This window comes from Heterodontus francisci, chromosome 7 (assembly GCF_036365525.1).
Source record: "Heterodontus francisci isolate sHetFra1 chromosome 7, sHetFra1.hap1, whole genome shotgun sequence".
In the NCBI taxonomy this organism is placed as follows: Eukaryota; Metazoa; Chordata; class Chondrichthyes; order Heterodontiformes; family Heterodontidae; genus Heterodontus; species Heterodontus francisci.
This window is the reverse complement of record NC_090377.1, coordinates 17,347,348-17,360,804: the sequence shown is the minus strand read 5'-3', so window position 1 is coordinate 17,360,804 and position 13,457 is coordinate 17,347,348. Positions and strand designations below refer to the sequence as shown.

Below are 13,457 nucleotides of genomic sequence, written 5' to 3'. Positions count from 1 at the left end.
GCGCAGTGTTAGTCTGAAGTGTGGGTGTGTCCCCCTTTAGGGACAAATGGTGCAGTGCTTGCAAAGGTTTACATTCTGACTGTTCTTAGCAAATGCACAGGTCAACTGGAGGACAGACTCTCTTATTCTGGCTTCTAAAAGGTTTTTGAGAAGGCAGACAGTTGCGCAGCGGTTAGCACCGCATCCTCACAGCTCCAGGGACCCGGGTTTGATTCTGGGTACTGCCTGTGCGGAGTTTGCAAGTTCTCCCTGTGACCGCGTGGATTTTCACCGGGTGCTCCGGTTTCCTCCCACAGCCAAAGACTTGCAGGTTAATAGATAAATTGGCCATTATAAATTGCCCTGAGTGTAGGTAAGTGGTAGGGAATATGGGATAGTTGCAGGGTTAGTATAAATGGGTGGTTGTTGGTCGGCACAGACTCAGTGGGCCGAAGGGCCTGTTTCAGTGCTGTATCTCTAAAAAATAAATAAAAAATAAATTCCTAATGAATAAAGCTTTTTCTATTCCCGGGTGTTGGGGAAGTGAGGTCCTCTGTACAATCCGAGTGATTGAGAAAAAAAGAGAAAGCATTGTGACCAAATTTGCAAGAAGTGTAATGTGCAAAATGCACACATGATATTAGGTGGTGTGCTTATTGGAGAAAATAATTAAATTCAAATTGAGAGGTTGCAAGCATGGCAGGCTTCAGATCAGTAATGTGCAGCCTTTCAATCAGTGGGCAACTTGGCACAGTACTCAAGTTAGCAGCACTATGCTCCAAAATGGAGCAAGAGTTTGGCAGACATTTCTTTATTGAAGGCACTCCTTCTGCAATGGTTATAACAGTTTAAAAAAGCAAAAATCAATCATGGCTACAAAAGCCTCCTGAGAACAAGCCTCTGACCACACCTTTGATCAGAAACCTCCAACTTCAACACAATATCTGCCAGCCACCTCCTTGGGGTGCTTTGTCATGCCATGCAAGCAACTCTAATCACAGCCTAATAACAGTCATTAAATAGGTTGTAAGGTTATGATTGAACAATCACAAGCCTTTACTGTGGAACAGATTTAAAGTTTGACTTTTAAATTGGTCACATTTCACACTACAAATCAAATTCATGAAGCATTTAAGGCAAGTCCAAAACAGCTGGAAGTGAGAAAGCATGTTTAATGAAAACATGCTGCAATATTTTTAACATTGTTAGAAGTCAGGAAGGAAGGGAGGCATATGGATTACACAAACTTTACTCCCACAGGGATCTGAAACACAATTACAGAATCTATCCTGAATGCTGAAGTAACCAACAGATTTTGTGCATTTATTCACAATTTTCCCATTGTGATAGAAGAGGCTGGCAGAACTTCATCTGGTATTGTCAGAGCACAGACAACATATTAGAGCTAAGACATTACCTGTCTGGTCACAGGAAGCAGCGAGGGAAAGCCAGGTGCTATCTATACCTTCCCCTATTGCCCCCTCAATAAAGTTAAATAGCCAATTGCCAGCAGCCACTCAAATATCCCAGCCAGTTATAGAAGCCTGCACCAACCACAATGCAAAGACAGACTTTTAATTATATAGCACCGTTCACAAGGTCCCAAAACATTTTACAGCTGGTCTTTCAACTGAAACAGGAAATTAAGTCCTGTCTGCCCTCTCATGTGGGCAGACAGATCCATGGCACTATTTTGAACAGCAGGGTAGTTTCTCCCTGGTGCCCTGGCCAATATTTATCCATCAACAACACAGGACAACAGATTATCCAGTCGTCATATTGTCATTTGCAGGACCTTGCTGTGCACAAATTGGTTGCCACGGTTCATGCTTTATAACAGTGACTACACTTCAAAAAAAGTATTTCACCAGCTGTAAAAGGACTTTGGGATGTCCTGAAAGATGCTATATAAACGCAAGTCTTTCTTCAGTAATTAATCATCAGAAGTGGCAGCACCCACATGCAGAATACTGGGACCAAATGTGAAGTGTCTGAAGGAGAGATCAACTACCTCAGTGCAGACCAGGAATTGTACCTAGTGGCAATTTTAGCAACTGAGGCAAAAGAACATCCTGTTAATAAAGATTCAAAATAAAAATCTCCAGCCCAAATGACACCAAAATCAGATTTTTAAAATGAACTCGACATCTCCTTAAATAAAACCAACCTCAGTGCTCCCTTGACTGGTACAGACTTGCCCACATGTTGCTGCTCCAGTTGGCTCATTACTTCACCGCGATTTAGGTTCAGCTGTGAAAGGATTTTAAAAAAACAAGTGATCAGGATGAAGAGCATCACAACTAGGCAGCATAAGATAGTCACTCATAAATCAAACAGAAAATTCAGAAGAAACTTCTTTACTCAAAGAGTGGTTAGAATGTGGAACTTGCTACCACGTGAAGTGATTGAAGTGAACTGCATTGATGCATTTAATGGGAAGCTAGATGAACACAAGGGGTAAAAGAATAGAAGCAAAATACTGCGGATGCTGGAAATCTGAAACAAAAACAAGAAATGCTGGATTCACTCAGCAGGTCTGGCAGCATCTGTGGAAAGAGAAGCAGAGTTAACGTTTCGGGTCAGTGACCCTTCTTCGGAACTGACAAATATTAGAAAAGTCACAGATTATAAACAAGTGAGGTGGGGGTTGGGCAAGAGATAACAAAGGAGAAGGTGCAGATTGGACCAGGCCACATAGCTGACCAAAAGGTCACGGAGCAAAGGCAAACAATATGTTAATGGTGTGTTGAAAGACAAAGCATTAGTACAGATTAGGTGTGAATATACTGAATATTGAACATCAGCAAGTGCAAACCTGAAGAAAAACAACCTGAAAAAGACAGTGGGTAAGCAAACTGAACAAACTAAGATGAAATGAAATAAATGCAAAAAAAGATTGTAAAAAATGTAAAAAGGAATGCAAAAAAAAAAAGGAAGAAAAAATAACTAAAAATGAAAGTAAAGTGGGGGGCTGTCATGCTCTGAAATTATTGAACTCAATGTTCAGTCCGGCAGGCTGTAGTGTGCCTAATCGGTAGATGAGATGCTGTTCCTCGAGCTTGCGTTGATGTTCACTGGAACACTGCAGCAATCCCAGGACAGAGATGTGAGCATGAGAGCAGGGGGGAGTGTTGAAATGGCAAGCAACCGGAAGCTCAGGGTCCTGCTTGCGGACTGAGCGGAGATGTTCCGCAAAGCGGTCACCCAGTCTGCGCTTGGTCTCCCCAATGTAGAGGAGACCACACTGTGAGCAGCGAATACAGTATACTACATTGAAAGAAGTACAAGTAAATCGCTGCTTCACCTGAAAGGAGTGTTTGGGGCCTGGGATAGTGAGGAGAGAGGAGGTAAATGGGCAGGTATTACACCTCCTGCGATTGCAAGGGAAGGTGCCCTGGGACGGGGACGAGGTGGTGGGGGTAATGGAGGAGTGGACCAGGGTGTCGCGGAGGGAACGATCCCTTCGGAATGCTGACAGGGGAAGGGAGGGGAAGATGCGACTGGTAGTGGCATCACGCTGGAGGTGGCGAAAATGGCGGAGGATGATCCTTTGGATATGGAGGCTGGTGGGATGAAAAGTGAGGACAAGGGGAACCCTGTCACGGTTCTGGGAGGGAGGGGAAGGGGTGAGGGTAGAGATGCGGGGAATGGGTCGGACACGGTTGAGGGCCCTGTCAACCACAGTGGGGGGAAATCCTCGGTTGAGGAAAAAGGAGGTCATATCAGAAGCACCGTCATGGAAGGTAGCATCATCAGAGCAGATGCGTCGGAGACGGAGAAACTGGGAGAATGGAATGGAGTCCTTACAGGAGGTAGGGTGTGAAGAAGTGTAGTCGAGGTAGCTGTGGGAGTCGGTGGGCTTATAATGGATATTGGTAGACAACCTATCCCCAGAGATGGAGACAGAGAAGTCGAGGAAGGGAAGGGAAGTGTCAGAGATGGACCATGTAAAGGTGAGAGAAGGGTGGAAATTGGAAGCAAAGTTGATAAAGTTTTCTAGTTCGGGGCGGGAGCAGGAAACGGCACCGATACAGTCATCAATGTACCGGAAAAAGAGTTGGGGGAGGGGGCCTGAGTAGGACTGGAACAAAGAATGCTCGACATATCCCACAAAAAGACAGGCATAACTAGGAACCATGCGGGTACCCATAGCGACACCTTTTACTTGAAGGAAATGCATGGAGTTGAAGGAGAAGTTGTTCAATGTGAGAACAAGTTCAGCCAGGCGGAGGAGGGTGTTGGTGGATGGGGACTGGTTGGGCTAGAGGGTGTTGGTGGATGGGGACTGGTTGGGCCAGAATAGATTATGTTGGCAGGGAGAGATAAAGAGGGTGGGAAAACACCAACACAGACCCATTGGGCTGAATGCCCTATTCACACTGTAAATTTACATGGGAATTTAAAACTAGTACTCTGAGGGAGGTGGTAAGGAGAAAAAAAAAAAAAATGAACATGCAAGCCAGAGAGCCCGTGAGCAAAGCAGAACAACAACTCCAAAAAGGAGACTACTGCCTCAAGTTCTATACTTCCCAGCAACAATATGGCTGCAATGACGTCAACAGGGGAGGCGGAGGGATAGTGATAACGTCACTAGACCAGGCTAATGCTCTGGGGAAACAGGTTAGAATCCCACCACAGCAGAGGGTAGAATACAAATTCAATTAATAAACCTGAAATTAAAAAAAGCTAGTCGAGTAGTGACCATGAAACCATTGTCAATTGTTGCAAAACCCCATCAGGTTCACTGATGCCCTTTAGGTAAGGAAATCTGCCATCTTCACCTGGTCTGGCCTACATATGAATCTAGACACAGAAATGTGGTTGACTCTTACCTGCCCTCTGAAATGGCACAGCAAGCCACTCAGACATTGTAGCAGTTTGATACAACAAAAAAAAAATAAAACTGGACATACCAGCCATCAACCTAGGCACTGGAAACGGCAACAGCAAACCCAGCCGGCGACCCTGCAATGTCCCCTTTACCAACATCTGGGGGCTTGGGCCAAAATTGGGAGAGTTGTCCCACAGACTAGTCAAGCAACAGACTGACAATCATGGAATACTCATGGAATCATACCTTACAATGTCCCTGACACCATCACCATCCCTGGTTATATCCTGCCCCACCGGCAGGATAGACCCACCAGAGGTGGTGGTACAGTGGTATACAGTCGGGAGTCACCCTGGGAGTCCTTAACATTGACTCCAGACTCAATGAAGTCTCATGGCATCAGGTTAAATACTGGCAAGGAAGAGTCCCGATTACCACCTACTGCCCTGCACCACCACCCCTGCTTCAAAGAAGAGCGTAGGAGGGTACGCCAGGTGCAGCAACAGGCATTTCTAAAAATGAGGCGTCGGCCTGGTGAAGCTACACCACAGGATTACTGCGTGCCAAACAACGGAAGCAGCATGCGATAGACAGGGCTAAGCCATTCCACAATGAACGGATCAGATTGAAGCTCTGCAGTCCCACCATATCCAGTCATGAATGGTGGTGGATAATTAAACAACTGACAGGAGGATGCTCCACAAATATCGCCATCCTCAACGATGGGGGAGCCCAGTACATCTGTGCAAAAGACAAGGTTGAAAAATTTGCATCCGTCATCAGCCAGAAGTGCAGAGTGGATGACCCATCTCGGCCCCCTCCTGAGGTCTGCAGCATCACAGATGCCAGTCTTCAGCCAATCTGATTTACTCCACGTGATATCAAGAAAACGAGTGAAGGCACTGGATACTGCAAAGGCTATGAGCTCTGACAACATTCCGGCAATAGTACTGAAGACTTGTTCTCCAGAACTAGCCGCACCCCTAGCCAAGCTGTTCCAGTACAGCTACAACACTGACATCTAGCCAGCAATGTGGAAAATTACCCAGATATGCCCTGTGCACAAAAAGCAGGACAAATCCAACCCAGCCTATTACAACCAGATCAGTCTACTCTCGATCAGCAAAGTGGCGCAGTGGTTAGCACCGCAGCCTCACAGCTCCAGCGACCCAGGTTCAATTCTGGGTACTGCCTGTGTGGAGTTTGCAAGTTCTCCCTGTGTCTGCGTGGGTTTTCTCCGGGTGCTCCGGTTTCCTCCCACAAGCCAAAAGACTTGCAGGTTGGTAGGTAAATTGGCCATTATAAATTGCCCCTAGTTTAGGTAGGTGGTAGGGAAATATGGGGACAGGTGGGGATGTGGTAGGAATGTGGAATTAGTGTAGGATTAGTATAAGTGGGTGGTTGATGGTCAGCACGGACTCAGTGGGCTGAAGGGCCTGTTTCAGTGCTGTATCTGTAAAGAGAAGGGGTCATTGACAGTGCTATCAAGCAGCACTTGCTCAGCAATAACCTGCTGTGACGCTCACTTTGGGTTCCACCAGGGCCACTCAGCTCCTGACCTCATCACAGTCTTGGTGTAAACATGGAAAAAAGCAGCTGAACTCTGAGGTGAGTGACTGCCCTTGACATCAAGGCAGTATTTGATAGAGTACTGCATCAAGGAGCCAGAGCAAAACTGGAGTCAATGGGAATCAGAGGGTAATTTCTCCGCTGCTCAGAGCTGTAATTGGCACAAAGGAAGTTTGTTGTGGTCATTGGAGGTCAATCATCTCAGTGCCTGGACATCACTGCAGGAGTTCCTCAGGGTAGTATCCTAGGCCCAACCATCTTCAGCTGCCTCAATGACCACTCCTCCATCATGAGGTCAGAAATGGGGATGTTCACTGATGATTGCACAATGTTCAGTACTCCTCAGATACTGAAGTAGCCCATGTGCATATGTAGCAAGACTTGAACAATATCCAGGCTTGAGCTGATAAGTGGCAAGTAACATTTGCACCAAACAAGTGCCAGGCAAGGACCATCTCCAACAAGAGAGAATCTAACCATCTCCCCTTGACATTCAATAGCATTACCATCGCTGAATCCTCCACTATCCACATCCTGGGGGTCAGCATTGACCAGAAACTGAACTGGACCAGCCACATAAATGCTGTGGCTACAAGACAGGTCAAAGGCTGAGAATTCTGTGGCAGGTAACTCACCTCCTGTCTCCCCAAAGGCTGTCCACCATCTACAAGTCACGTGTGATAAAATACTCTCCACTTGCCTGAATGGGTGCAGCTCCAATACTACAAGAAGCTCGACACCATCCAGATCAAAGTAGCCCACTTGTTTGGCACCCCATCGCCACCTTCAACATTCATTCCCTCCACCAATGCACAGTAGCAGCAATAAGTACCATCTACAAGATTCACTGCAGCAACTCACCAAGGCTCCTTCCAAACTCACGACCTCTCCCACCTCGAAGGATAAGGGCAGCAGATGCATGGGAACACCAGCACCTGCGAGTTCCCCTCCAAGGCACACACCACCCTGACTTGGAATTATAAATCGCTGTTCCTTCATGGTCACTGGGTCAAAATCCTGGAACAGCACTGTTGGTGTGCCTACACCCCAGGAATGCAGCAGTTCAAGGCGGCAGCTCACAACCACCTTCTCAAGGGTAAACAGGGATGAGCAATATGCTGGCCTAACCAGCCACACCCACATCCCATAAAATTTAAAAAGTTGAGGATTAGCAATGGTCTTAAAGAGGAGAGAGGGGTGAATTTCTCACACTAGGATCACACAAATCATTGAACGATTGTCAATCACATTCAGGATGACTGTATTGCCAACTCTGCAGCTGTACCTCAATTTAAAAAAAAAAGTTAATAAAACAAATCAGGCGAGGATCATGGCCAAATATTGGGAGGCTGCCCAATCACACTGGCATCATTTGCTATCACTTAACCATACCATTCATGCAAACATAACCCAACCTTGCCTTTGTATCCCTGCAGTATCAATGGCAACATATCTTTCAATAAATTATGTTAAAAATCGATTTACAATAATGACCAAATTGAAAAGACAACCCAAGTTTCTGGTCTCCAATTTTAACTATGTTGCTAAGGTCATTGCAGGATCTAAATTTTGTCCGACAGATCCAGAAAACCCATTCTCTATTAGAAATCATAGAACAACACAGGACAGCAGGTGGTCATTTGTCCAATTGCAACAGTGCTGACTCTTTAAAACAGCAATCCAATTAGTCCCACTCCCCTGCTCTTTCCCGATAACCCTGCAAATGTTTTTTCTTTCTCCATTCTACATTGCATTAAAGACTCATCATAAAAGCTGGTGGGAATGAGAGCTGTGAGGAGGATGCAGAGAAGCTCAAGTGTGATTTGGACAGGTTGAGTGAGTGGACAAATACATGATAGATGCAGTACAATGTGGATAAATGTGAGGTTATCCACTTGGGCAGCAAAAACAGAAAGGCAGATTATCTGAACGGCGATAGATTGGGAAAGGGGGAGGTGCAGCAAGCGTGGGTGCCCTTGTGCACCAGTCGCTGAAAGTAGGTACAGCAGGCAGTTAAGGTGGCAAATGGTATGTTGGCCTTCATAGTGGGATTAGAGTACAGGAGCAAGGATGTCTTGCTGCATTATACAAGGCCTTGGTGAGACCACATCTGGAGTGTTGTGTGCAGTTTTATTCTCCTTATCGGAGGAACAAAGAACAAAGAAAATTACAGCACAGGAACAGGCCCTTCGGCCCTCCAAGCCTGTGCCGATCCAGATCCTCTATCTAAACCTGTCGCCTATTTTCTAAGGGTCTGTATCTCTTTGCTTCCTGCCCATTCATGTATCTGTCCAGATACATCTTAAAAGACGCTATCGTGTTCGCATCTACCACCTCCGCTGGCAACGCGTTCCAGACACCCACCACCCTCTGCGTAAAGAACTTTCCACGCATATCCCCCCTAAACTTTTCCCCTCTCACTTTGAACTCGTGACCCCTAGTAATTGAATCCCCCACTCTGGGAAAAAGCTTCTTGCTATCCACCCTGTCTATACCTCTCATGATTTTGTACACCTCAATCAGGTCCCCCCTCAACCTCTGTCTTTCTAATGAAAATAATCCTAATCTGCTCAACCTCTCTTCATAGCTAGCGCCCTCCATACCAGGCAACATCCTGGTGAACCTCCTCTGCACCCTCTCCAAAGCATCTACATCCTTTTGGTAATATGGCGACCAGAACTGCACGCAGTATTCCAAATGTGGCCGAACCAAAGTCTTATACAACTGTAACATGACCTGCCAACTCTTGTACTCAATACCCCGTCCGATGAAGGAAAGCATGCCGTATGCCTTCTTGACCACTCTATTGACCTGCGTTGCCACCTTCAGGGAACAATGGACCTGAACACCCAAATCTCTCTGTACATCAATTTTCCCCAGGACTTTTCCATTTACTGTATAATTCACTCTTGAATTGGATCTTCCAAAATGCATCACCTCGCATTTGCCCTGATTGAACTCCATCTGCCATTTTTCTGCCCAACTCTCCAATCTATTTATATTCTGCTGTATTCTCTGACAGTCCCCTTCACTATCTGCTACTCCACCAATCTTAGTGTCGTCTGCAAACTTGCTAATCAGACTATACTTTCCTCCAAATCATTTACGTATATCACAAACACTGGTCCCAGCACGGATCCCTGTGGAACACCACTGGTCACACGTCTCCATTGAGAAACTCCCTTCCACTGCTACTCTGTCTCCTGTTGCCCAGCCAGTTCTTTATCCATCTAGCGAGTACACCCTGGACCCCATGCGACTTCACTTTCTCCATCAGCCTACCATGGGGAACCTTATCAAACGCCTTACTGAAGTCCATGTATATGACATCTACAGCCCTTCCCTCAATCAACTTGGTCACTTTTTGTTTAGTTTAGTTTAGAGATACAGCACTGAAACAGGCCCTTCGGCCCACCGAGTCCGTGCCGACCATCAACCACCCATTTATACTAATCCTACACTAATTCCATATTCCTACCACATCCCCACCTGTCCCTATATTTCCCTACTACCTACCTATACTAGGGGCAATTTATAATGGCCAATTAACCTATCAACCTGCAAGTCTTTTGGCATGTGGGAGGAAACCGGAGCACCCGGAGGAAACCCACGCAGACACAGGGAGAACCTGCAAACTCCACAGGCAGTACCCAGAATTGAACCCGGGTCGCTGGAGATGTGAGGCTGCAGTGCTAACCACTGCGCCACTGTGCCAATTCTTCCTCAAAGAATTCCATTAAGTTGGTAAGACATGACCTTCCCTGCACAAAACCATGTTGCCTATCACTGATAAGCCCATTTTCTTCCAAATGGGAATAGATCCTATCCCTCAGTATCTTCTCCATAGTTCTTGCTATGGAGGGGAGTGCAGCAAAGGTTCACCGGACTGATTCCTGGGATGGCAGGACTGATGTGTGGAGAGAGATTGGGTCAATTAGGCTTGTATTCGCTAGAGTTAAGAAGAAATGAGAGGGATCTCATAGAAACCTACAAAATTCTAACAGGACAGGACAGACTAGTGCAGGAAGGATGTTCCCGATGGCGGGGGAGTCCAGGACCAGGGGTCACAAATCGAAGGATAAAGGGCTAAGCCATTTAAGACAGATGAGGAGAGATTTCTTCACCCAGAGAGTGGTGAACCTGTGGAATTCTCGACCACAGAAAGTAGTTGAGGCCAAGTCATTAAATGTATTCAAGAGTTAGATATAGTTCTTTGGACTAAAAAGATCAAGGGATATGGGGAGAAAACAGGTACTGAGTTTGGATGATCAGTCATGATCGTATTGAATGGCGGTGCAGGCTCCAAGGGCCGAATGGCCTACTTCTGCTCCTATTTTCTATAGGTTTCTATAACATCCTCAAATCTAAGAATCTCAAAAAGTCCTTGCTTTCTGCAACCCCCCCCCCACCCCATCTACCCTTCCTCCAATATCAGACGGCATTTTAAATCAAACCTTGGGATCCACTGCCCACTACTTACTTTAATTTAAACTTTTACCCAGTCTTATTGCATCTTTCATGTCAGTGATGTCCTGAGGTCTTTGCAACTTCATTGAATATCAATGAAAAAATACAAATTGTTTAAAACTGTAGACAAAAAAATATTCAACTCAGGACTTCAGCATAATGCTTCAGATCATCTTGGACATGGTTTTGTTTTCATTTAGTCACCCAAAGCTTTTTAGAAAAAAAACTGCTTTCACTAGGATCTAAAGCATGAAGCCAAGTAATCATTTCATACCTTACTCATTTCTTTATGAAACGTCTCTTCCAGACCAGCTATACTTTGGAATGTGTTCACATAAAAACCAACACGACTGTAGAAAAAAATAAAATACATCAGAATTCAAATCAAAAAGAATAAATTCATAGTCTACCACTGGACTAAAAACCTAGATCACTACAAAGTTAGATTATTCCTCGAAATCAATCTTTTGGACCCAAAGACGATAGAACTGAGACCTTTCTAAATGGTGAAAGGCTGGAAGCACTGGCGGTCCATAGACAAACTATTAAAATGTTATGGACAGATGCTGAAAAACCCAAAGTGACTAACAGATTGCTGGCCTTCATATCTAGAAGACTAGAACACAAGGGATTAGAAGTCATGCTTCAGTTGTACAATGCCCTGGTTAGACCACACCTACGTGAGTAGTTCTGGGCACCATACCTTCAGACGGATATCGTCCTTCAAAAAAGGAGTGGAGTGTAGATTTACCAAAATGATATCTTGACATCAGAAAAGTTAAAATACAAGAGACGATTACACGAACCAGGGCTGTATTCCTTGGAATTGAGAAGGGGTGATCAGATTGAAGTTAGCGATATTAAGGGCAACTGATAGGTTGGAGTGTCCAGGACTAGGGGGCCCAGTCTAAAAATTGGAGCCAGAACTTTCAAGAGTGAAATTAGGAAACCTTTCTACAAGCAAAAGGATGATAGAAGATTGGAACGCTCTTCTACAAACTGCAGATGATACACGGTCAATTGCTAATTTTAAACCCAAGAGAGACTGATTTTTGTTTACCAGGGGTATTAAGGTTATGGAGCAAAGGAAATATGTGGAGCAAGGTCACAATGGCAGAATGGGTTCCAAGGGTTAAATGGCCTAGTTCTATTCCTATGTTTTAAGCAATGAGGCAAGATATACAAAACAAAGCTCTATAAATGCAGTCATGAACAAATTTCACAGCAGGGCAGTCAACACGTATTAGGTGGTATCCTTTCCATCAGAACTGGCCACACCTTTTAAGAACTAAGGAATAGGAGTAGGCTATGCAGTCTCAATCCTGCTCTGCCTTTCAATATCATGGCTGATGACCTAACCTCAACTCTACTTTCCAACCTATCCACACATCTGATTCCCAAAAAAATAATCTTGAATATACGTGAACTGAAAATTCCAAGATTCACAACAGTGAAGAAATTTCTCTCCATCTGGGGCCTAACTGGCCAATCCCTTATCCTAAGACAATGATCCCTAGTTCTAGATTTTTTAATATCATTTTTTCCATGGCCTGAGTGTCACTGGCAAGGCCAGCATTTGATGATCACGAATTGCCCTCGAGAAGGCAGCAGTGAGCCACCTTCTTGAACCACTGCAGTCCATCTGGTGCAGGTACAACAGTGCTGTTCGCGAGGGAATTCCAGGATTTTGATCCAGCAGTGAAGGAATGGCAAGTCAGGATGGAGTGGCTTTTTTTTTTTAAAAAAAAAAGATACAGCACTGAAACAGGCCCTTCAGCCCACCGAGGCTGTGCTGACCATCAACCACCCATTTATACTAATCCTACATTAATCCTATTACCCTCTCACATCCCCACCTATACTAGGGGCAATTGATAATGGCCAATTTACCTATCAACCTGCAAGTCTTTGGCTGTGGGAGGAAACCGGAGCACCCAGCGAAAACCCACGCGGTCACAGGGAGAACTTGCAAACTCCGCACAGGCAGTACCCAGAATCGAACCCGGGTCGCTGGAGCTGTGAGGCTGCAGTGCTAACCTGTTCCGCTTGGAGGGAACTTGCAGGTGGTGTTCCCATGTATCTGCTGTCCTTCTAGGTGGTAGAAGTCAAGAGTTTGGAAGGTGCTGTTGAAGGAGCCTTGATGCGTTGCTGCAGTGCACCTTGTAGATGGTAACACTGCAGCCACTTTGCGGTGGTAGAAGTAGTGAAGGTTTAGGGTTGCGGATGGGGTGCCGATCAAACTGGCTGCTTTGTGCTGGATGCTGTCGAGCTTCTCAAGTGTTGTTGGAGCTGCACTCATCCAGCCAGGTGGAGAGAACTCCATCACACTCCTAACTTGTACCCTGCAGATGGGCAGGCATTGGGGAGTCAGGAGAGGAGTTACTTGCCGCAGAATTCCCAGCCTCTGACCTGCTCTTGGAGCCACAGTATTTATGTGGCTGGTCCAGTTCAGTTTCTGGTCAATGGTAACCCCCAGGATGTTGATAGTGGGGGATTCAGCAATGGTAATGCCATTGAATGTTAAAGGGATATAGCGAGATTCTCTCTTGTTGGAGTCAGTCATTGCCTGGAAATTGTGGCATGAATGTAACTTGCTACTTATCAGCCCAAG

At 45.5% G+C, this 13,457-nt stretch overlaps 1 protein-coding gene across 7 annotated transcripts in view; it reads right to left on the bottom strand.

Annotated features, from left to right (window-relative positions):
- Positions 1-13,457, bottom strand: part of LOC137371879 (myc box-dependent-interacting protein 1) — a 164,888-nt gene that overhangs the window by 57,258 nt on the left and 94,173 nt on the right. For all 7 annotated transcript variants that reach the window (XM_068034853.1, XM_068034856.1, XM_068034859.1 and 4 more), the window contains 2 exons: positions 11,121-11,196; positions 2,147-2,229 (listed from right to left, as the gene is read on the bottom strand). In XM_068034853.1, coding sequence (XP_067890954.1) covers positions 2,147-2,229; positions 11,121-11,196 — 159 coding nt within the window. The remainder of the gene's footprint in view (positions 1-2,146; positions 2,230-11,120; positions 11,197-13,457) is intronic.